This window comes from Schistocerca piceifrons, chromosome 11 (genome assembly GCF_021461385.2).
Source record: "Schistocerca piceifrons isolate TAMUIC-IGC-003096 chromosome 11, iqSchPice1.1, whole genome shotgun sequence".
Taxonomy (NCBI): Eukaryota; Metazoa; Arthropoda; class Insecta; order Orthoptera; family Acrididae; genus Schistocerca; species Schistocerca piceifrons.
In genome coordinates, this window is record NC_060148.1 from 172,513,141 (window position 1) to 172,539,390 (window position 26,250).

At 40.3% G+C, this 26,250-nt stretch overlaps 1 protein-coding gene across 4 annotated transcripts in view; it reads right to left on the reverse strand.

Annotated features, from left to right (window-relative positions):
- LOC124720002 (zinc finger protein 708-like) overlaps positions 1-26,250 on the reverse strand; it is a 98,624-nt gene that overhangs the window by 36,115 nt on the left and 36,259 nt on the right. For all 4 annotated transcript variants that reach the window (XM_047245237.1, XM_047245238.1, XM_047245240.1 and 1 more), the window contains exon 5: positions 20,370-20,462. In XM_047245237.1, coding sequence (XP_047101193.1) covers positions 20,370-20,462 — 93 coding nt within the window. The remainder of the gene's footprint in view (positions 1-20,369; positions 20,463-26,250) is intronic.

Below are 26,250 nucleotides of genomic sequence, written 5' to 3' on the forward strand. Positions count from 1 at the left end.
AGTTATTTCACCGGAAAACACCAAGAACACCGGTTGAAGACTACTAAAGTTCCTAAATAAACTACTATACACAAACAATTAATTAGTACTTAGCTTTCGATGCGCCGCTACAGCTGCAACTGGTCAGCGCGGAATGTAAACACGGGTAAGAGGTTAAGTTGCTCGATACGCTTGTTTAGCCTCTTGATAAGTCAAATGGTCCAGGGTCTTGTACTCCCATGACTTTCCACTCCTTTTAGAGTACTGTGCAGTCTGGTGAGCTGGGGGAGTGCTGCTCACCGAGTTGATACAAGTGGGAGGAGATGCAGAGACAGTATTTGGATGCAGTGGACATACGCAGTCTCAACATGTGGCATTGGAAGTCCAACAGGAAGACATATGCCCAAATTTCCAGCACTTAAAGCACCGCATAGGAGGAGGGACGTATGGTTTAATATCACAGCAGTAAACCATCACCTTGACCTTCTAAGGCAATGAATCATCCTCCAAGGCCAAGATGAAGGCACCAGTAGCGACCCTTTTATCTTTGGGTCCCCTATAAACCCGCCAGATAAAATGAACCACCATTCTAGAGTGGCGTGGAGCTTGTCGGACTGAGGAGGTCGTGATGGAAAATAATCCCCTGGATGATGTTGAGGCTTTTATGGGGAGTAACAGAAACAGGAATATCACCCAGCTGGTCACAAGCAAGTAATGTCTGGGATTGGGCTGAGGATGCTGTCTGAATCAAGACTGCACCACTTCTCATCTTTGCCAGTGCTGTCACTTCCTCAAACTTATCCTCAAGATGTTCAACAAAAAATTGAAGCTTCATAGGTAGAAAGGAGTCCCTGACCATTCTGCTACAGACAAAATACCGAGGTGAATATGGCTCTCTTCTTTCTGTAGCACTACATTCATCCCATTGTGTAGCAAGGGAGGGAAATGATTTAGGATCATATCTGTCAGCATTTTACTGGATCTTGCCCTTCTTACAGACTGCTGGCGCCACGGTCACCAGCAAGAGATGACTTAGTCCGCTTCATTGTGGGTCAGCCACCCTGGTACCACCCACGCCAATCGGGCTCCCCCCATGGGCGGCACCCAGCCACAGCAAAAACCACCTGACATGATGGCCATTGCCGGGAGTCCTGATGCCCCAGGAAGACAGGCATCTACTCCTTGGCATATGTGGGCAGTTTACAGCTCAAGCATCAGCCCTGTGTTGTCAGGGGACTACCACTAAATGGGTACATGATGGCTCCACCCCAGCGAACTGGCTACCATACTGGATATTGGGCTCACAGAAATCTAATATTGTCATGGGGGCAAAAGAGTACAGGAGACAACGTAAGAAGATGACATACCCCCGAAAGTGTCCTCGCCCAAATAGTTGAATTGCAGGTGGAGATGCAAAGCCATGACAAGAGGCTCAGGACAGCAAATCAAGGGGCACTATGGATAACTCACGCACCACGTAAGGCGTCATTCCCCATATGGCCCGTGCTTATGTAGAATTTTGGAAGTGGTAGGTCAAACCATAAAACTTATAGGGCTGAAAAGTGAGAGACTTCTTTTAGTCACCTCTTATGACAGGCAGGGATACCTCAAGCATATTCTAATCCCTGGACTAGCAAGAGAAAGCAAAGTTGACACTTTTCATATTGCAGAGATGCCAAGTGGCAGATAGGCACAACAAAGAGTGTCTCACAAATAAAACTCTTGACCCATAAGTCTTTCGTCCAAAAAAATCACACACACACACACACACACACACACACACACACACACACACACACACACACACGACTGGAACAACCACACAGTGAGCAGCAGCAGCAGCACTACTGCATGATGGGAGTGGTGATGGGGCAGGGGTAACGAGGAGGCTGGGGTGGGGAGGGATAGTAGTGTAGTGGTGATGTACAGTGCAGTGCTGCTGGGGAGGGTGCAAGAATGAGGTGCAAAGAAGGTAGGGCAGCTATCGGGGTTACATGGTGGGCAGGGGAGAGGTGGGGAGGGGGCTAACGGAAAAGAAGAGAAGTAAATATACTGGGTATGATGGTGGAATGAGGGCTGTATGGTGCTGGAATAAAACAGGAGGCTGAATAGGTGAGGACAATGGCTAATGAAGGATGAGGCCAGGAGGGTTACGTCAATGTAGGAAAATTTCCCACCAGCACAATTCAGAGAAGCTAGTGTTAGTGGGAAGGATCCATATGGCAGAGACTGTGAATCAGTCATTGAAATGTAGGGTCATGTTTGACAGCATTCTCAGCAACCACGTGGTCCACTTTTTTTGTGGCCATTCATGCGGACAGATGGCTTGTTGGGTGTCATGCCCACATAGAATGCAGCACAGTGGCTGCAGCTTAGCTTGTGGATCACATGACTGGTTTCACAGGTAAACTTGTCTTTGATGGGATAGGTGATGCTTGTGATGGTGGTGGAAGAATGTATGGCACAGGTCTTGCATCTACATCTATTACAGGGGTATGAGCCATGAGGTAATTGGTTGGGAGCAGGCGTTGTGTAGGGATGGATGAGTAGATTCTGTAGGTTGGTGGACAGTGGAGTACCACTGTGGGAGGTGTGGAAAGGATAGTGGGCAGAACATTTCTCACTTCAGAGCATGACAAGAGGTAGTCAAAACCCTTGTGGAGAATGTAATTCAGTTGTCCCAGTCCTCGGTGGTACTGAGTTACAAGAGGAATGCTCCTCTGTGGCCAGACAATGGGAGACTCTAAAGATAAGGCATGAGAGATTTGTTTTTGTACAAGATTGGAAGGATAATTATGATCAGTGAAGGCTTCAGTGACACCCTCAGTATATTTTACAGACTAAGATGCTGCAGGCTATAAAGCATACAATCATTTTAACCACTTTTTAAAAAAGTAACATTGTTACAATTTTTAATATTAGATTGCAAAGCCAGGCTAAACAAAAAATTCTTAGTGTATAAAACCGAACTGACCTAAACGCCCCTGAATATCAAAATTTAACTTCTTCTCGTTCATGACCACTGTCTTCTTCATATAAGAGATGGTCTTCACTGCCCGCCAGAGAACTATTTGTACTGTACTTCTTGAAAGATTTGACCATAATGTCTTCTCTTACTCTACACCATAGCTGTCTTTTCCACTGACACACTAGTTTGACTGTAGGTCCTTTCAATGCTCTCTGGTGCGAGTGTTTGTTGGGTTTTGTCTGTAGCATGTCAACTGAATTTGGTCAGAAAAAACGCAGGAGCAGAACTGAGCCGCAACAGAGCCAGCCGCAGGTGGGTGGGAGTATCACATGCTGCAAAGCAAAACATGATTGAGTCAGTTGGGCATGGTATAGCAACAGCCAACACTGCAGTACATTAGTGGAAGTTCGGGAGCCTTTCCTTACCTGCCAACAGTCATATTAAAATATTTGCCTGAAGCCCTCAATGAACATAGTCAAATGTATAAACATTCAGCCATTCGTGTACTAAATGATTTTTCTCTCAACATCAGAGCGAACAACACCCACAAGCCTGTGACACCCAGAGTGACATCCTAGAATGCAGTATGGGGTCTGCCGTTTGAACACTACACAGGGTAGCCTGCTATGAGGCACGAGGGAGCTGTCTGCTCACTGGAGGAAATTCACGGCCATCATCAGCTGCACCACTGTGGGGTCATCACTGTCGCAGCCAGAGACTGCTGACAGCGGCATTGAGTGACCCCATATTCAACCATGCTCCTTGCACTGTCAGCAATGACAGATGTCTACTATTTCACATGAGAGGCAATTGGAAGCCTCTACCAAGCTGTTCCTGATGTACTATGGCTTAGGGCTGGAAAAACGAAAGGAATTAAACATATCTACAGTTGCCCTGACATCTCATTTCACTCTCCACATGCGACAATCCAAGAGTCATGCAACACTGATGTCAGAACTTTGTCATCTCTTTGTAGGCCTATGTTAGAACCTACACCTTATGTTACAGTGAATCAAAAACCAAAAAAAAGAAAGAAAATTCTTATATTTTGGTCATGGAAAAGGCATCTGACAGTCGTGAATATTATGAAGTAGATTTTATTGCAAATAGAGAACAAGTGGATATTTCTATGCTTAGAGGTAATAGAAGGCATGATTAGTTTGAGACTGTTAGATGTGCACAGTGTAACCTCAAGGGTTACTTAAGTGCAATGTTTGAAGTCACTTCTAGGAAAATGTTACACATGTAATCACTTGGGCCAAACAACTAGGCAGTGCTGGAAGTCAATACGGCTCATAATTACACATAAGAACAAAATTAATGTATTTTGTCTTCTTGTCTTGTGAATGTTAGTTCTCGAAGTGAGTGTTGTCAAGGACGAAGCTTCAATAGAACCAGACACATAAGGTGTGCCATAACTAGAAGCAGAATGCATTTTGTTACAGAAGGTAGCACAATTACCAGCAGATAGTAAAGAACTTAGTCGCCTGACACGATCACAATCATTCAACAGAGTGTAAATTTGTCAGATAAAAGTTCAACTGTTTAATTGCTCCTTACCCCTGATAAAAAAACCAACAATGAGCAGGTCTTCACCTTCGATATCTGGCTCAGATGCAAGGTTGGTCTAATGAAGTATTATTTACTGTTCCAAAGAGACGAACAGGGGAAGTATAAACATATTTATCGTATACAGGAGCTCTGAAGGGAGCCACAACATTCCAAGAATTTAAAGAAGGGTTATTCAAAGATATATGGAGCAAAATATTGCCAAACACTATAGGGAACAACTAGCGGCAATAATTAAGAAAAATACAAAAACTGTGAAAGAATTTGCAGATAGGATGAGGAAAATTAATGCATTAGGGTAGGATGCTGAGGTCAATGATATTTTGCAAGAAGCAGAGCAGAGGGTCTCCAATTCTTTTTTATGTGGGCTGCATGCGGAAATGTCAGAATGTGTGTGGACAGGGTGTCCGAAAGATTTGCGCACAGCAGTGCGGTTAACTACAGAGTGTGAGGAGATCAATTTGTCGACTGGAATGCAGGGCAAATGGACAGTGTTTGCAGCTAACATAAAACATTTCAAGTTTGGGCAAACAGGCCATGTAACGACAAAGTGTCCCCAGCCTCATGGTGATGTGAATAAGTAACAGTTTTAAAAGTAGAGGAGCAGGGAGAAGTGAGGTATTTAACACTAGCTGGGACCCCTGGTCCACCTATGGTCTTCTTAGTAAGACTAGATGCTACAAAACTGTATGCAGAAGTGGATGCGATAAGAAGAATAGTAGGGAAAAAGGATTCCATGATATTATGAGACACAGGAGAACATGTTTCAGTCACCAGTAGTGATTTGGTGGAATGTAAGCAATTGGACCCACCACAGTACAGACTGCGAGGAGTGGGAATAAAGACATCACACCATTAGGACAGTGGACTTAGGCATCCACCTGGATACGGCTTAATTGAAACAATAATTACAGATTGTGGCACACTAAATTGAGGCCTATGACATGATTCTGGGATTAGATTTCTTTTATCAGCATTGTGCCATAATCAACTTCCAGCTACACAGGGTGGAAAGTGGCAGAAAAATGGTTCAGTTAGGTTAAGTCAAGGTAGAGAGGCGGCAAGGAGAGTGCTGCGAAAGGTGAATCAATTAAACCATGAACACCCATAGAAAGACTTTATTCGCATGATTATGTATCTAAGGGTCCTGGAAATTACTTTGTGTCACTGTTGAGTCTAGCTTGCCGGTATGAATTTTGTGTGTGATGGAACCATTAGAAGAGAATGAAGTATTAGATCAGGTGGGTTGTTCATTTAACAGACATATCATGCACATATCTGTTTCTATGTACCATTTCAGCACATAGGGCATATGATTAACAAACCATTTGCTAATTGCTAATATCTTGGAGGAAGAAGGATGGGACATGTGGGGGAGTCAGCCATGGAGAACTGCCAGACATCACTGAAGCTGTATGAGGACCAAAAGTGAAGCCTCTAGAGGGAAGCAATAGGGAACAGATGACAGAACTACTTCTGGAATTCAGTGATTTATTTTCTCCAAAAGGACTATTATCAGGTACGCTTATTACACAACACTACATACCTATAGGAAATAAATCTTCAGTCTACCACAAGCCATACAGAATAGCTAGGTACTTGCACCCACTTTTGGAGTTATTAATCGATCAACAGCTGAAAGATGGAATAATTGAAGAATGTAATGTCAACAGTGGGCAGGAATAGTTCTGCAAAAAATAGAGGTTTTGGTATGATTACAGACACCTAAATGTGAAAACCATAATGGATGCCTACTCTTTCCCAAACATCACAGAAATTATGGATAATTTAGAGCTATGCTAATATTTTTAACAAAGGATTTGACGAGTGAGTATCACCAGATAGAGCCTGCACCGCAGGACTGACAAAACAGAATTTCAGGCACCCTGGGACGACTACCTAATCAGACGGATGCCATCCTCATTAAAAATGCACCTGTAACATTTCAGAGATTGTTGGACGCAATACCCAGAAGTCTGAAACAATGGCAAAGCTCTGTGTATCTTTGTGAAATAATTGTCTATGGAAGTGATATCAAATAGCATATGCAGTGGTTAAGGGAAGTATTCCTAAGGTTAGATAGCATACCGAGGACATACCACAAGATGGAGTTAAGACAGACCCAAGATTAATTAGAGCTGTATGGGAATTTCCTGTACCTTAATCTGTAAAAGAGTTGCAATCATTATCGACTTGTGAACTATTACCAGTGGTTGATAAAAGGATATGCCGATATTGCCAGAAGGTTACACAATTGTTAAAAGAAGGGTACCAAGTTTGTATGGTCAGAACAGTGCCAGCATGCTTTCGAGGAGTTAAAAGAAGCTTTAAAATTGAGTCCAATTGTGCCGTTTCCTGATTTTAATAGCGAATTTGCTTTATTATGTGATGCATGATAACCATGCAACAGGCTGTGTCTCATCAGAAGAGGTGGAATGTGCAGAACATTCAGTAGCTTATGCTCAAGGGAACTGAATTCTGAAGAATGAAATAATTCCACAATGGAGAATGGGATGCTAACCTTATTTGCGGACTCACGTATTTCAAATTTTATCTGTACAGTAAAACATTTAGAGTAATAACAGCTCATGTGGCATTAAAATGGTTGTTGGGGTTAAAGAATCATTCCCAATAGGTTGACATGATGAACAGTAAGGCTAAGCGAATAAGATTTTGAACTTATATATAAAACTGAGAAGATGCATGGAAATGCAGATAGCTGAAGTAGAAAAGCAGCAGTATTCATATTACTCAGAATATCAGGGAACCAGAAACCCAAGTAGAGGTCTTGAATAGGGAAGTAGTTAATAAAACGGCTGCAGTCCATAGAAGATAGTGTTTCAGCTAGGGGTAAATTTGTTGCAAGAAGGGCAGTATTTAAAGGGTCTAAGGAAAGTACAGAAGGAACTGTTACTGAAGATGAGGTTGGTTTCAGAACCTGAGCACAAAGGCTTGCCCTTTAATTTGGAGTAGCTGCAGCATCAGTGAGAACTGATGGAAGAAAAGTTTCCATTTCCATTTCTGTAACAGCAGCAGGGAAACAAGCACATCATGAGTGCTACATAATTTGTGCATAACTCATCACATGGGGAATACTAAAGAAATTTGTAAGAGTAAAAACTCAGCGACTTATTAACTGCAAAAGACAAAGGAAGATATGTAGAAATGGAGGAAGCAAAGTTACAAAAATGCCACTGAGAGAATCATAGTCTGTCCACGTATGGTAATATGAGTGGGGCAGGATTCCTGTGCAGTGAAATTGCTAATGGGACAAAGGAGGAAAGAAAATGCAATTAAAAAGTGGTCCAGCCAGAATCGTACTTGCAGCGGGTCAAGGCACATGGATTGTACCCTAGCTTTGAGAACATGGTAGTAGCAGATAGTTGTTGCAAGAAATGGAGGGGTACATCAAGGAGGGTAGAATGAAAGGTGAATGCTTTCTTATTAAATGGAACAGTATTCAACATAATGGGGCCTACTTTCTGCCTGTCCACCGTGGCTGCAGAGATAACTCACTTTAGTATTTCCCAGCCACATTTGTACTGGCCAAAGGAGCCCATGGAAGCGCCACATGCCACAAATCTGAGAAGCTTATATCAAACTCTAGAGCCAGAACTAATGTTATCTATAAAAACACTTCTGAATCAGCAGGAGGGACCAATCTCCCTGGAAACCTTATGCAGCGTGTAAATTCATATTGTGAAAATCAGCACTGGAAAGAGACAACACTGACTATTGTCATACTAACCACCACAGCAGCACTCGTTCTGCTGAGCCTGGTGGTGTTCCGGTACATAAAAAACAAAGAACACCACCAAGTTCAGACCCAGCCATAGTTCAGATTCCACCTCATTGGATAATTGAATCATAAAAGCAGCAGAATGAAGCAGAATTCACAGTGATATAATATGAAGAATAACTGATTTATTTTCGCTTTTAAGTGAGGAGTAGAGAGTATGAAATGATTGTGCAAGAAGCACAGTAACGAAATTAGTACCATGGTGTTCCAGTTAAGGTTCAGGGCAAGGGGGTCTATGGAAATGTGTAAGATTCAGTGAAAAGGTTCAGGTAACTAATTGTTAGAACGATTCTTAAGAGGGAAAATAACGCTGGAAATAATGGTCGCCAGTAACACTGATGTAATGGGTAGTTTAGTTTGGTCAACCTGAGAGACAGTCTTAATTAAAAGGTCAATGTAGTGTATCGACCATCAATGGTAAAAGAATACGCCAGAGCAGAAGAGAGTTGAAACAGAGCCAGCTGCAGACGGGTGAGGGTGTTATGCATTGTGAAGCAAAACATGGCCAACTTGCTTTGCAAAGCAGAGCCAGCTGTGCATAGTATAGCAACAGCCAATGCTGCAACATGCTAGTGGAAAGACAGAAGCTTTTCATCACTTGCCACCAGAATACTATTTATAACACATGCCTTAAACCCTAAAGAAACAAACTGGAGTGCCGAAGTACTCAGCAGTTTGTATACTACATGATTCTTGTCCCACTATCACAGCCTATGCCACATGACTGTGACACACAGAGTGACATCCTGGAATGCAGCATGGGTCCAGCAAAAAGAATGCAAGACAGGGCAGCCTGCCCTGAGTCATAAGCAAGCTGTCTGTTCACTCTAGATGCTGACTTCTGCGAAGATGTGTCAGAGCTAGACATACAGCAGTCTCCAACAATGAAGGCCACTCTGCCAAAGCCATATGCACACAGTTTACTTTGATACAACATGTCCCGTGGATGATGCAAGCTCATATGCCAGTTGCCATGCAGTTCTAAGGCAGTCTGTTGTGACCTCGCAGCAAAATAATGGTGCTCTCTTCTGAAGTCGCACATGGTCAGCCCTGCCCTGGACTTTGGGATATAGTTTCAGTCTCTATGAGCTGTCACCCCATCCAAGAAACACTGGAACAATTCACACAAATCCATCAGCCCACATTAACTTTTTACTGTCCTGCTTCCTTTCTTCCTACGGCCCTCCACTGCCGAGTCTGGTAGGCATTTTCTCTGTGTCATACTGCACTGTCTGTAGCTGTGTACACAGTTACTGTGGATGTGGGGTTACCCAAAAAACACTACCTCATTTCATACATGCCCTGGCATCATTGGCATAGTTCTCAGTTGACCGGAATGCCATCTTCCATGCAGAACACGATCATACAGACATCTGGTTGACAGTATGTAGGACTGTATCATGAATTAAGCACAGGACAGGGGTGTTGTTTGCTGCTTTAATTTTGGATAACAGTGTAGTTTTGGCCATTTTGCATTCAGTCCTCAATCTGCACATTGAGTCTTCCTCATTATTTTCAGTTCTTCCTTACTAGCAAGCCAATCACGAATGGCTCTTTCTGGTGGAGGAGGACCTAAATGTCACTCAGCTGCTCTGTTTCCATATTGTTCTGCATATGCTATTACCTTCAATTTATAGCTCACATCATATGAAACCTCTCTTTTTTCCATTAGGAAACTACTAAAGAAAATACTCTTCTGTTACCGATAATACAAATGACTTTCAGTTCAAGTTCACTGGCACTGTAGACTGCAGTGACACATCATAGGCTAGACAGTGTTCTGGGTTTGTGATGGTAGGGCAGGAGGGACAGTGTTAGCAAGCTTGTGAAGCTCCACAACTCATGTTCATCGCATCGGTGCACTGCTGCTGCCAGTTGAATCCAGTGTTGCCAGATAGATAGGTTCCCAACAGCATTGAATATATGGCCTGTTTTTTAAGCCTGGCAGGAATTTTACATCAAATAAAGGACATTTTTACATTTTGAGTAAAAGACACACCTGAATGTTGCACGAAATTTTTTGAAGATAAAAGTGTGTCTTACTCAATAAAATATGGAGTGCTTTTGTTCTCTCTAAAATATAAGGCCCAACTGACGATGTTTCCTTGTGAGTGACACTCTTTGGGTCTCAGTGACCTGCCCTTCTTTCCTAACCTTCCTCTTTCCAGATGAAGGAACTAATCATTCCCTGAGCTAGGGAAGTTGCTTGTACTTTTGTGTGCGTGCATTGTCAGTACTAGCTATTCCACCTCCTGAAGTTAAGTCATGGCCAGCCATTTTGTCTGACCAATTTGTAGTTTTGAGTCATTCCAAAATGTAAGCACAAGAGTAAAATATAATTTTCTGAACCTTATCTTTGTTTTTTGCATCATGGTTTAGCTGTAGTATCTATTTTCCTGTCTGGGGAGGAAAAATATAAATAATTTCTCACATCTATTTTTTGAAAGTTACAAGTAGAGGTTACAATGATATGAAGACTGTCATAACATACCATACCTAACTTACTGATCATTATGACACTTCCTGTGTGCTGATTTAAACTGCATACACCATGTTACAAAATACATTTAGTTTGGCTACAGTGTTACAGGCATTTTAAGTTTAAATTCATCATGTTTGCGGCCAGATTTGCAACTAAAAATACTGATTAAGTTGTGATATCCAAAGAAGAATTTAACGTCAATGATTCTTACTACACAGAAGGTAGGTCAGGAACAAAGTTTACATTTTTTGTTAGTTAAATTCAACCTAAACAATTTTTTAAACAAATGTACTGTAAAGAAAAGAATTTATGGGGAAATTATTTTGTGGATGAAACAATAAAAGTTTCATTTGCTGAATAAGTTACAGAGTAATACATCGGTATATGAAGGCTGGTGCATTGTTACACATTATTAATACTAGCTTTTTGTTAAAGATAATGGATAGTAAGTTTGAGAGAGAGAGAGAGGGAGGGAGAGGGAGATATATATATATCTATATATATTACAAAACTATATTCAAATCAATTACAACTGATTCAATTCAGAGAAAAATATAAGAAAATGTTACAAGACTTCAGAAGAAAGGGAAGAGAGCAACTTAGCAAATGTCTAGTTTTAAAATAAAGGAAAAGAGGAAGAAAGAGTTGTGAAGAGTATGTACAAAGAAAGTAAATGCAAAACCACTCTTGTCACTGGAGTGTAACAATCAGAACCCTATTTAGGTTCATACTAATCCGCATAAACTTCACGAAAATCAGTAAAAAGATAGTTACATCCACGAGCGCAACATGGAAATATGCGGTAACAAACAAATTAATTGTTAAAGTGCAACAACTTCCATAATGTTTAAGGAAACATAAACAACACAAACTGAATAACAAGGTTTAAGAAGGAGAGAAGCTAACAGCTGAATTTTTTACAACAGAGATGACAATCTGTCAAGCACCTGACGGATGGCATACTTAATTATTTAAAGATCTGAAGACTAAGATGCACAAAGTGCTGCAAAAACACTACATAGTATTTTCACCTCAGGGAGCTTATAAACAATGTTATGCAGACAAAGAAATGGGGCAAATAAAAAATACTTTCATTCATTACACATTTTGTTGGTTTTGAATACACCTCGATGTATGTATGTATGTATGTAGGTGTCATGCCAACTATCTGGTGAATGCACTGGCAAGAGCGTTTTTTCTTGAGGTAAGGAGTTACTGGGACATGTGGTTTACTGTTAATTCATGTATACTATGAACTCGTGTAAAAAGTGTAAAAGCTGTAACTCCTAAACTTCACTTCACATTAAATAATGAAGTTCACTGACAAAGAAGTAAAATGGAAAAATTGATTGATGTTGACAGGCAACAAAAATATAAAGAAGTTAATGGTACCATCACTGATGTTGTATCAGAAATTGATAAATTTTATATTTAACATTTCACTGCTTCATGAAAAACTCACAATCTGCTGAATTAGGGATATGTGCAAAATCGATCTCTCAAATCTGGAAATCTACAGACAGACTTTGTAGATAATGTTTCTTTGATTAATGAAGACAAAAGTTGAAGTGCTCATTCATCACATGCACAAGTACAGTCTTCACAGGTTGCGCCTGAATGCTGCAGGAATATTTAATCATGCCACCATCACCAATGAGATCTAACACATGAAACAGTTTCTGTTGCTGTGTTGTCACATAAATAATAGCTGATGTAAAGATGATCTCATGTCTCCAAAAAATTTGATAATTTTTTGAGATGGCTGTACCTACCTATTTGAAAACAAGTACACGATATCCAGTTTGTGATTGAAAGTATTTTAAGTGGAAATGGACTGCTATTCTTTACTGCATGTAATGGTGAAGTTGTGACAGATGCTATTGGTGGTACAATGAGGAGAGGAGTGTGGAACCAGATGAAACAAAGAAAATGGCATGCTGGCTGATTTTTATGAATGTGCACAAACTCAGATTCAAGGAAAAACTACGTTTTATGGTACTGGAAGATGGTTTCTGGACAACTGCGTGAGCATAAATTACATTCAGGTCAAACTTTTTGCTCATATTCAAAACTATTATTATTTTTTACCTTACACTATCACAATACTGTTGACCCAACAACCCTGAAGGTTGAAAAAACCAAACTACTTCTCATATCTAAGGATGCCGGGTATTCCGGTGGAAAGTGGTTCTTGTGGGGATCAAATGCTGCAGATGAAGACAATTGCAACAGATGCTTGCAAAGATCTGCATGTTGATCTGATAAATCCTGGATTGTTTGTCACTGTAGAAATTTTAAATAAAAGAGGTATAAAACAATATCTATGGCATCTCTGGCTATGGAAATGTTTTTGAAACCCATTCCACAGGCTAAAATTTTTTCACACAATACAAAAGTGACAGCACTTTTTGTTAGAACTGAACAAATCTGAACATTAATAAATCAACGAATGATTATTTAAAAAGCAACCGATATTTCTTATGTGTTTAGAATTGGGAAATACGACTGAGTTGCAACATGAATCTTTTAAGAAGAAAATGTAATATAATGAAAAACTGAAAGACTTGTGTGTTTAAATCATATGATTTATGTATAGTTTTAGTTTCTTAGAGTATCCAAAATTGCACTATGAATGACGCTATTTGTGCGAGCCATGTATAGAATCTATGGTGTCCAAAATGCAATTAGTTTTTGACTTTCATCTTCAAGATTACAAGTTTTAGATACAATTACTGCATGCCTAATGTAACCCATTCCGTATGTATTTTTATTTTAAAGGAAGGGTGCAATTCAAACAATTTCTGATTTAAATATAATTTTAAAAAATTCTTTCAGGAGCTACCTTTAATTCCACACAGCCAACTGTGTGAACACATCAATCATTTAGAAAAGGAAATGTTACTATAACAATTAATGAAACTCATTTTTCATGTGTGTGATTGTCCAAGAGGAAACTTGGAATTACTCTTTCCTCAGCTGAATTCTACTTTTGATTCAACTGACCATTAATGAGTAAGTATACTGTTGTACTCCATTAAGAAATAATTGTATCTTTATCCACTGCAATTACCAGGCCTACTGATTATACAACAAATTCAAATTATTTACAACATCCAACATCAATTGGTGGATATTTAGTGCTTCAGTCATTTCTACACTGAAGTAAACAAATTTAATAACTAATTTACAGATTCTGTCAATTCTTCATTGAATTTTTTCATATGTAATTAGTATTAGAAGCTATGCTCATTTTTTGATAATATTTCAATGAACCCTTTGGGTTGTTCATTAAAATTATTTAAACTAATACCGCAGAACAAGAGTAATTAGCTTTGATGTTGGATAACTGTCACAACACAGCTGACCCTGACACCACTACTCAAATGTCCTGAGAAACCACCGTGCATATGTTACATTAACCTCTCAACAGAGCACATCATTTTGTGACAAGAAATTAAAAATCTTCTGTCATTTACTCAGCCATAACCTTACTGGGGGATCAGAATTATTTTGAGAAAATATTAAATTCTTTATAAACTTGACAACTAAAGACAATATGATTCATCATTGAAGACTTAGCACACATCGAGTTAACTGTGTTGCAAAAGATATGTATAATACTAACATCTCTATTGAGACACTGGGCTTAACAGACCAAGTATTATTTTAAACATTATACATACTGGTTAGACAGAGATGAAAGGAAACACAGTTTACCAGTAAAATGAAAAAAGATAAGGCATATGTACCCTTTTGCAGCAATTATTTGGTTGGTATACTGTTCATGGCACTTTCTGTAATTTTAATTTATAACAGATACAAATAAGAGAAACTTAAATAATCAACTAAATATTCTCCTTCACTATTTACAACAGTCTCTGAATGCTGAGATGACTTTCATTCTGTAACTGTAGAAGTCACCTGGTTTTAAGGCGAAGAACTCATTAAGCAAGGCACTGAGCGCATTTTCATCTGGAAAGGAAGTTCCTTTAAGGCTGTTTGATTGAGAGCAGAAAAGGAGAAAATCTGAGGGTGCAATATCAGTTGAATAAGGTGGGTGTGCAATGACCAACCCCCAACTCCTGTGTACAGTTTTTTGTCAGTCTAGCAGATTGTGGGCAGGCATTTTCCTTGAGTACTGTCTTCCTGGTCATTGTTCATGTACAGCATCTGCAACCAGTCTCAGCTGTTGACAGTAAATGTCAGTAGTAATCAGTGGTTACATCTCAAGGATGCAATTCATAGTAAACCACACAGAATGTACATTATCTTTTGTGGATGCTTTTTGTTGATGCTTTGTTTGGGCTCAACCATTCCTTTCTTTTCCTTATTTTAGCACAAAGCTACCATTTCAGATCAGCATAATGATACAGGGCAGGAATGATTAGTGTTGTTCACATACAACTGATTAAAGGCAAGCAAGAATGTGCATATGGCCTCCATTTTTGTGATTTTGGTTAAGTGCATGTGGTATCCACACACCCTATTTTTGAGCCTTATCCACTGCACACAAATATCAGAAGGTCGTGAAATGACCACAGTTCATCGAATTTGCCAGTTCTCAAGTACAGTGACATGGGTCATTGTGAATTAATGCATTTAAACGATCTCCATCAAACCTTGAAGGTAAGTCACTAATGGCAAAAAAATTCTCCCTAGAATGAAAAAACAATTTTCTTGACTAGCTCTGTCCAATGGTATTAAATACAAACAGGATGCAAATGTTTCTGGCTGCCTCCATTGCTTTTACACCTATATAGAACCCAACAATGCTCCTCTTTCTCCACTTGGCACTCCAATATCTAGTGGCCACAGTTCCACTTACTATATTCAAATGACAAAATGACAATATGTAGACTCAAAGAGCAACAGTGAACTACAAATAAAAAATGACAATTGATTATCAACTTGTGCACCAGCCTAATATTTAGGAAAAACTGAGATAATATCAGGTCATGAAAACAATAATTTCTTAACAGTAGCTGAAAAAACTAGGGGGGGGGGGGAGGGGGGAGGTGACCATTGAAATTAGTTACATCAGACTCAGTCAGGAAGTGTATACTTGACCAGACATCAGTTTCATCAGATGAATGGTCAAATCAGTCACAAGAATCATCTGCTGATAGAAGCAGGAACTCTTCTTGTTAAGATTGCAACAATCTAATAACTAAAATATTGTGCTGACTTTACAGCATGACTGAAATATGCAGTAGAAGTGGAGAAACCTTATTGGCATCACATTACAACCTTCATCTCCCTTTAGTCAGGAAATACAGTGTTATGGTGTTAAAAGAATTACACTTACAAGAACGGAATCTTAGCTTAGCAACAAAAACTGGGTCGTAGTAATAAATGATGCCTTGGGAGGAAAACTGAATACAAAATGGGGAAACAATACATACAATGTCCCACAGGGCTCAGCATTTGATTTATCCTGACCTACATATATGTTGTGCTAAAACCATTGGAGATGCCTTCTTCAAAATCTGCAATGCTTGCCAATAAGTACACTGATAATCAGCAAACACACTCATACTAAAAACAGCCAGAAGAATAATGGATCATGCTTGCAACTGGTTTACAGGCAACAGAATAAAAATTCAACCTTTAGACTTACATAAGCACACATGATGCAACTCCAAACAAGTCCAAATGGCTTACAGATACAAGGAGATATCAATTACAGGCACTGGATGAGGATTTATGAGTTAAGTTCTTGGGCATTTGGATGGATATTAAATTAAGGAAGCACCAGCATGAGAATTAGTTAACCAAAAAGCTCATATCTCTCTGCCTTGCAATTAATGAGTGTTCTTCCAGAGTGTCAACTTGCAGAAATGCTTCCTAGCATGCTTTCACTCAGTACTACCCTATAGTATAATCTTATAGGACATGGCAGCTATAAACAAATTAGTATTTATCCTATACAAGCTTATAGTACGAATGATGTGATGTTGACAACTGAACACCTCGCATAAACCTCTTCACTGACCTAGGGGATCTTGCACCTACGTGTCACTATGGAACTACCTATTGGCTTGTACATTAAGTAACAAAAATTTTATTTATTTGCAGTTGGATTTCCCAGAAGATATTTCCAAAAACAAGTCAAAACTCCAAGAGATGCTATCATAATTGCCTCAAGGTGAGCAATGCTGAGGGGATCAACCTGAGAAGTTTACCATTTTCTTGACCCCATTTCAATTGAAACCCAAGCAGACACCAAGGAATTGTACGCAGTATGTATCATTTAGTGTGTGTACAGTAATGTCTACTTCTTCCAGTAGCAGGTTGTTTCTAATTACATTACATGTTATAAAATGAGTCTTCAAGGGATGACCTGAACTGGTAGCTGCAACATTAATAAGGGTAATGTGCTGTGCAACATGGGACAGGAAGTTTGTAGGTAGTGATCATGATTTATTATCAAACTTATGGGATTGGCACTGAACTGAATCTGAAGAGAAGGGAATTCTGTAACAAACTGAAGAGAGTTGACAATATTACAAAAAAACATAGATCGACCAATCTCTCGATCTCTTTTACTGGCAGGAGTTTGTGAAAGGCTCCACATATGTGCCTCCTCTTCCAACATCATTGGATGAACTATGATACTACATGCCAACAGCAGTGAGTTTCCTAAACTGACACGGTTGCAAATGCATGGATCAAGTCTATAACATGGCTGCTTAAATGTGTTGAAAAGAATTTTGATTTTTGTGATCAGTAAATGATGAATCTGATCCTAAACACAGCTGTGAAAACCACCTTAAACCACATGTGCACACACATGAATTGTAAGCAATGGGAAGATCATATGGTTCCTTTGTAAATAAAGGATTTGCAAGCATATATAGAAGTAAAAATCCGACACCAATTCTGTACCTTTATTTATTACAATATTACAGCTTTGTGAAATCTGATGATTTTAAACATCCTGAAGAATTGCTTATACAGGTATAGTTTCTTTCAGTAAAATATGATAATTTGCCTTGATGGGTTGCGTCTTATTGAACGTTTCAGAAATTTTTCCATAAAATTAAATTTGCTTTCAACACTGTAACCTCTGCTTTGGCTAGAGATGGGATGTGAATGTTATTCATTTGTTCATTCCTTGATTTACACATTGCATTCCATAAATGAAGATGTGGATGGAAGTGGGGTGAGCCAGTCTGCAAATCTTAAGGCAGAAGCTCCCACAGGAAATTTACCTCTGAAGTATACTGACAACCAGCTGTTTGTGACTAGTGCTAATCTACTGACACTGCTAATTATGGAAACTGCTAATGGATTATTTTGTATGTAAATGTACATTTACTACTATGTAAAATATCACTGTTGCTCCTACTACATTAGTCAGCTACTTATTTTACCTAATATCTCCACATACATCGATACTCCGCTATCCAGCTAATGGCGCACTGGGAAGGGTACACCATAACCCTGCTGGTCATTTTCATTCCCATTCCACTCGCAAATATGAGGGAAAAAGACTGTCTATGTGCCTCCATATCAGCCCCGATTTCTCAAATTTTATCATCATAGTCCTTATGTGCAATGTATGTTGGAAACAACGAAATTGTTTAGCAATCGGGTTCAAATGGCAATTCTCTAAATTATCTCCATAGTGTTCCTCCAAAGAACATTACCTTCCTTCTGGAAGTTCTCATTTGAGTTTCTGAAGCATCTCCATAACACCTATGTACTGTTTGAACCTACCAATGACAGATGTGGCAGCCTATCACTTAATTGCTTCTCCAGCAAAGTATTACTTTGCTATCTTGCTAGCTTGCTCTAGCTTCTCATGTATTTACCTAAAAAAGTTCACAATTTCACAATTAATACAGAATATTGCTGACCATGTGCCAGTATCAAAATGGTCAGCCCAATTTATCTGCATCATTAAGCCCTAGCATTTTATGCTCCTGAGACCACAAACACTGCATGTCACTAGCTGACAGAGCTAAGATGTTCACTGCACAACTTCATGTACTTCTCAGGATCACTGTTATCGTCACACATCCTATTTGTAGATTTGCTCAGGTGTCTACCACTATTTAATCTAAGTTACATATTTTCAAAGCAACAAGTGGGGTGGGGGGGAGGTACACATCAGTGATTTCAGTGCCAACCACATGACATGGTTTTCCAGACCACACAACCAGAAACACACTGTTCTACACACTTGCTATGGGAGCAGCACTCCATGAAGTGGACACTATCCCTGAACCTCTGGCCCTGGTGCCATGGAGACATCTTGTTTGACCTGTGATCTCTTTGACTGCATACGAAGGCCAGTATGGCCTTTTGTATTTTCACGGTAAGTGGTCACCAACTACAATCCAGCCACTTTGACAACTACAGGTATGCCCTAGGACACTGTACTGTTCATTGTTTTGGCCTAGCTCCTCATTTGCACATCCCTGACTACTATGTGTGGCATTCTCATTTCTGTAAAACCCTTCTTGTGGAACAACAGTACTACTGTTTCACTTACTGTCCTGTCTACTTGTGATGCCAATGCATCCCTTTAATTTGTTTAAAATGGCATAACATGAGTCAAAGTCTTGGCCTGTTACCTGTGAATCAGCTACACTCCTTTACATAATGTGAGCTGTCCCTAGCATGATCATTTGGTTCCTTGACCTGTATGCTTGTATCATCACCACACATTTCTGTGTTGAAGAAGCCAACATTTTGTGCCTGAAGAATGCTTTGCAACTGCAACAAGTTTGATTATGAACAATGAGATCAAGAGCAAGCCAGTACCTAACCTTCTGCAATTGTATGTTAAATGTTCCCCAATCATTGTCTAATTTCATTCCTGTGACATATTTATCAATTTGAGCATCTCTTTACCTTACTAAGGTCATAAATCATATGTAAAAAATTTATCTTTCTTCTTTAGATCTGCCAGGACTCTAATGACAAGGTCATACATGGCTTCATCTATGTACTATCATTCACCAAAAGCCATATACAGAGTTATTCTATTACTGAAAATTTTATAACTAATACAACAGGCACCACAGAAGCTGCCACAATATATACAGGTTGTGGCCAAAGTATCAGGGCTGATCTACAACACACGAATTTTATCTCTCTTTTTCATAACCCAAAATTTTTTTAGGTCAAATGTAAGAATAATATTCACACAAAAGATAACAGCCAATGATCTGTTGAATTGCATTTATCAGAAGTTATTGAAAGGAGGAATATTTCTCAAATGACCTACACTATTAGAACTTACACTTCACCTAAATGTGAATTTTGCGACCATCGCACACAGCCATTATACAATATAGTTGATACGAACAAGGGCTACATAAAACAAGATTATACCAGTCACCAATCCCCTTCCATTTCTATTTCTATTTAAAAGAGTTAGCACATAACAGGTGGAATGAAAGTCAAGTGCAGAAGTACAAGAATACTCTACAATTATGAACAGCAACAAGTTCCAAAAAACTGACAATCTGCCAATTTCACTGCAATGCATCTTTTACTCTACAAACTTAACAAAAGACTTATTACTTGACTACAGGCAATATATCAGACATGTAAATACTTACAATATTCTCAGTTACACTCATTTCCAAATTTAATTCAGGATCCTCCTTGATAAAATCAGTGGACCACGATATTCCCAATGGATCTTCAATGGACTGAAAGAAGGAAACATTCTGTGAATTATAACTGCTTGCTAACTTCTGTGTGTATATGACAGCTCTACCTATTCCTTTCTCATGAGTATCATCCAACTTTACAGAGATTCTTATCGATTGGGAAGAGTGAGTGTCAGAATGCATCCAAATCAGTTCTATTGTCTCTAATTTTGCTATCAGCCATTGTGTAGTATTTATTTGGCATACTTTCTCTTTCTATTCCTGTCACATAATCCACTCTGATTTCAAAGGCACTATGGGATGCTTTATCGGGTGGTCGTACTCCAACATACGAACTTTATATATGAGTGCAGCAACATTTCTAAATTAAGCTCAGGTAATAAATAGATGCAAATAATCTTCCAGCTGTAAACCCATAAACAAGAGGACTTTTGTTCATTAATCAAATGAATATGGCATTCCACACATTATCAGCAAAATTTACCAAATTTAATGCTATTTACACCATGTATTTTCAGTGCCTGCTCTTTAGGAAACAATTAAAATTTATATCATTTGTACTGGATGAAAATCATACAGAATTACATACAGCGAAAGCAGGATGTCAGTAATGATGTAAATACAACAGTGAATAATGACTGGGAACTCTACAAAATACCAATCACATATCATAGTTCCACATCATCTGTTATAGCACTGTGACACAGAGGCATGTAACAAGATTAACAATTTCTTCTCCCTGTCGCCGTTGGATAAGCAGCTGCCAGCAGCAAGTCGTATACTCTTAGCTTACTTATTTGTTACATAGTTTAATTCTTAATTTCTTTGCATGTTTTTGGATACTTGCATTGTTTAATTCATAAATTTCGGGCGTATTATAGTATTTGAGAGTTGTAGTATCGCGGTTTAGTATTTACTTCGTAGATTCTTACTTATATTACATGTAAGTTTCGTGTAGGAGGTGTTATTTCGAGTTTTAGTTACTGTAATCATAAATTCAGGCAAATTGTAGCGCAGTCGTTAGGCATTTGTACAGGTTAGTTCATATATTCTTTGCATGTTTCTTTGTTGTGTCTTTGCGTGTTATCTAGGCACAGACCCGTGTTTCAGTAACTGTTGTTCAACATCAATTAGAATGGACAGGGACTGTGATTGCTGTGTTCGGATGAGGGCTGAGTTGGCATCCCTTCACTCACTGCTGCAAGCGGCGCTGACTACGGTCGCGCAGCTTGAGGCTGTTGCCAATGGGCACCCTTGTGGGGAGCCGGACTTAGGTATCACGGGGATGTCAACCTCGTCCCGTCTGTCCCCAGATCGGTCTGCCGCTGTGGTTGCCCCGGTTGCTGCCTGCAGTGGGACTGAGCCCTCGCCTGTGGTTGATTGGGAGGTTGTTCCAAGGCGTGGCAGGCAGCGAAAGATGTCCCCGGAGGCTGATCAGAAAGCCTCCCCGGTGCGTCTGACAAACAGGTTTCAGGCACTGGCTCTGGCTGAGCCAGATGCAGCTGCCTGCCCTGTTTCAGAGGATGATTCTCGGCCTTCAAGGTCCAGGCAATCGCAGAGGGTGAGTTTATTGGTAGTTGGGAGCTCCAATGTTAGGCGCGTAATGGGGCCCCTTAGGGATATGGCGGCTAAGGAGGGGAAGAAATCCAGTGTGCACTCCGTGTGCGTTCCGGATGGAGTCATTCCTGATGTGGAAAGGGTCCTTCCGGACGCCATGAAGAGCACAGGGTGCAGCCAGCTGCAGGTGGTGGCACATGTTGGCACTAATGACGTGTGTCGCTTTGGATCTGCGGAAATTCTCTCTGGATTCCAGCGGCTATCTATTTGGTGAAGGCTGCCAGTCTTGCTTACGAGATGAAGGCAGAGCTCACCATCTGCAGCACCGTTGACAGAACCGACTGCGGACCTTTGGTGCAGAGCCGGGTGGAGGGTCTGAATCAGAGGCTCAGACGGTTTTGTGACCATGTTGGCTGCAGATTCCTTGACTTGCGCCATAGGGTGGTGGGGTTTCGGGTTCCGCTGAATAGGTCAGGAGTTCACTACACTCAGCTGACAGCTACACCGGTAGTGGAGGCTGTGTGGCTGGGCGGTTTTTTAGGTTAGAAGGCCTCGGGGAAAGTACGGGGTGGGCTGCAATCTCAAAGGGTGCATGGCAAATACAGGACATGCTTGGATCAAGGAACAGTCAGAATCGTAGTTGTAAATTGTTGTTGTTGTGCTGGGAAAGTCCCTGAGCTACAAGCGCTAATAGAAAGCACAGAAGCTGAAATCTTTATAGGTGCAGAAAGCTGGCTAAAGGCTGAAATAAGTTCGGCAGAAATTTTTACGAAGTCTCAGACGGTGTTCAGGAAAGATACGATTAGGCAGAATTGGTGGTGGAGTGTTTGTGTCTGTCAGTAGTGGTTTATCTTGTAGTGAAGTCGAAGTAGACACTCCATGTGAATTGCTATGGGTGGAGGTTATACTTAACAGCTGAACTAAGTTAATAATTGGCTCCTTCTACCAACCTCCAGACTCCAATGATATAGTTGCTGAACAGTTCAGAGAAAATTTGAGTCTCGTGACAAATAACTACCCCACTCATATGGCTATAGTTGGTGGGGACTTCAACCTTCCCTTGATATGTTGGCAAAAATACTTGTTCAAAACCAGTGGTAGGCAGAAAACATCATCTGAGATTGTCCTAAATGCTTTCTCTGAAAATTATTTTGAGCAGTTAGTCCACGAACCCACGCGAATTGTAAATGGTTGCGAAAACACACTTGGCCTCTTAGCCACAAACAATTCAGAGCTAATAGAGAGCATCATGACTGATACAGGGATTAGTGATCACAAGGTCGTTGTAGCTAGGCTCAATACCGTTTCTTCCAAATCCACCAGAAACAAACGCAAAATAATTTTATTTAAAAAAGCGGATAAAGTGTCACTAGAAGCCTTCCTAAGAGACAATCTCCATTCCTTCCGAACTGACTACGCAAATGTAGACGAGATGTGGCTCAAATTCAAAAGTATAGTAGCAACAGCAACAGAGATTCATACCTCATAAATTGGTAAGAGATGGAACTGATCCCCCATGGTACACAAAACAGGTCTGAATGCTGTTGCAGAGGCAACAGAGAAAGCATGCGAAGTTCAGAAGAATGCGAAATCCCGAAGATTGGCTAAAATTTACAGACGCGCGAAATTTGGCACTGACTTCAATGTGAGATGCCTTTAATAGGTTCCACAACGAAACATTGTCTCGAAATTTGGTAGAAAATCCGAAGAAATTCTGGTCGTATGTAAAGTACACAAGTGGCAAGACGCAGTCAATACCTTCGCTGCGCAGTGCCGATGGTACTGTTACTGACGACTGTGCCGCTAAAGCGGAGTTAATGAACACAGTTTTCCGAAATTCCTTCACCAGGGAAGGCGAATGGAATATTCCAGAATTTGAAACACAAACAGCTGCTAGCATGAGTTTCTTATAAGTAGATACCTTAGGGGTTGCGAATCAACTCAAATCGCTTGATTCGGGCAAGTCTTCAGGTCCAGATTGTATACCGATTGGGTTCCTTTCAGATTACGCTGATACAATAGCTCCCTACTTAGCAATCATATACAACCGCTCGCTCACTGATAGTTCTGTACCTACAGATTGGAAAACTGCACAGGTCACACCAGTGTTTAAGAAGGGTAGTAGGAGTAATCCATCGAACTACAGACCTACATCATTGACGTCGGTTTGCAGTAGGGTTTTGGAGCATATACTGTATTCAAACATTATGAATCACCTCGAAGGGAACAATCTATTGATACGTGATCAGCATGGTTTCAGAAAACATCGTTCTTCTGCAACGTAGCTAGCTCTTTATTCGCACGAAGTAATGGCCGCTATTGACAGGGGATCTCAGGTTGATTCCGTACTTCTGGATTTCCGGAAAGCTTTTGACACCGTTCCTCACAAGCGACTTCTAATCAAGCTGCAGGCCTATGGGGTATCACCTCAGTTGTGCGACTGGAATCGTGATTTCGTGTCAGGAAGGTCGCAGTTCGTAGTAATAGACGGCAAATCGTCGAGTAAAACTGAAGTGATATCAGGTGTTCCCCAGGGATGCGTCCTGGGACCTCTGCTGTTCCTGATCTATATAAATGACCTGGGTGACAATCTGAGCAGTTCTCTTAGCTTGTTCGCAGATGATGCTGTAATTTACCATCTAGTAAGGTCATCCGAAGACCAGTATCAGTTGTAAAGCGATTTAGGAAAGATTGCTGTATGGTGTGGCAGTTGGCAGTTGATGCTAAATAACGAAAAGTGTGAGGTGATCCACATGAGTTACAAAAGAAATCCGTTGGAATTCGATTACTCGATAAACAGTACAATTCTCAAGGCTGTCAATTCAACTAAGTACCTGGGTGTCAACATCACGAACAACTTCTGTTGGAAAGACCACATAGATAAGATTGTGGGGAAGACGAGCCAAAGGTTGCGTTTCATTGGCAGGGCACTTAGAAGATGCTACAAGTCCACTAAAGAGACAGCTTGCACTACACTCATTCGTCCTCTGTTAGACTATTGCTGCACGGTGTGGGATCCTTACCAGGTGGGATTGACGGAGGACATCGAAATGCTGCAAAAAAGGGCAGCTCATTTTGTATTATCACATAATAGGGGAGAGAGTGTGGCAGATATGATACGTGAGTTGGGATGGAAGTCATTCTATTTACGAAATTCCTGTCACCAACTTTCTCTTCCGAATGCGAAAATATTTTGTTGAGCCCAACCTATATAGGGAGGAATGATCATCAAAATAAAAAGAGAAATCAGAGCTCGAACAGAAAGGTTTAGGTGTTTGTTTTTCCTGTGCGCTGTTCGGGAGTGGAATGGTAGAGAGAGAGTATGATTGTGGTTCGATGAACCCTCTGCCAAGCACTTAAATGTTAATTGTAGAGTAGTTATGTAGATGTAGAAGGAAGTCCTCCTTGCTCTGTTGGCACCAAATACGTACTTAAGGCATTCATTACATACAATCATTAAAAAAAAATTAATGCAAAGGTAATGGTTTGTAAAGATATGCTTGTTACAAGTGCTGTTAAAATACTATTGGTAATAACCTACAAATAACACAGCTAACTAGAGTCAACTGGAAGACCACAAACATTTTTGAAAATTGCTGGTATCATAGGTTACAATTGTTCACCATCCATGGAAATTTAGCTTTAATACCCCATATTTGTGTCATGACATTCTTACTACACTTCCTGCACAATACAGTGCTTGTGTGAAAACTTACATTATGCTCAGATCCATCAGATCTAGACTAAAATACTAAGAAGGTAAGAAACAGCAACCTCCTATGGAGGTGGGCAGGATGATATGGAGAAAGGAACAGAAGAAAAACAGACAGAGAGAGAGAGGGGTGGCAGAAACAGATGGACAGAGAGGGGTGGCAGATGGACAGAGGTGGTTGGCTGATTGAACGATTAAAGGCACCAAACTACTGGGTGATACATCCCTTCTTTCTCAAACAGGTAGGCAGGTCTACATGACTGTTGTAAGAGAAAGCCTACCACACACAATCCAGAGGAAGAAAAACCCGATGTCTATGAAACTGATATAAGGGACAAAAAGAAAAACAGGAGACAGAGGACGAAAGGCAGGCCAAGGTGCCCCATTTAGGGAGCAGCCAGAAGCACCAGAGAGCAGAAAGCAATGAGGGGACATATATCCCCCAGTCCCCACCACTTACCAGAGGTACTCCACTCAGAAACTGCCTCGGAAAGACTAGCAACATAGACAGGGCAAGAGAAGTACAGAGACGAAAGATTAATGGGAGAGGGGGGAAGA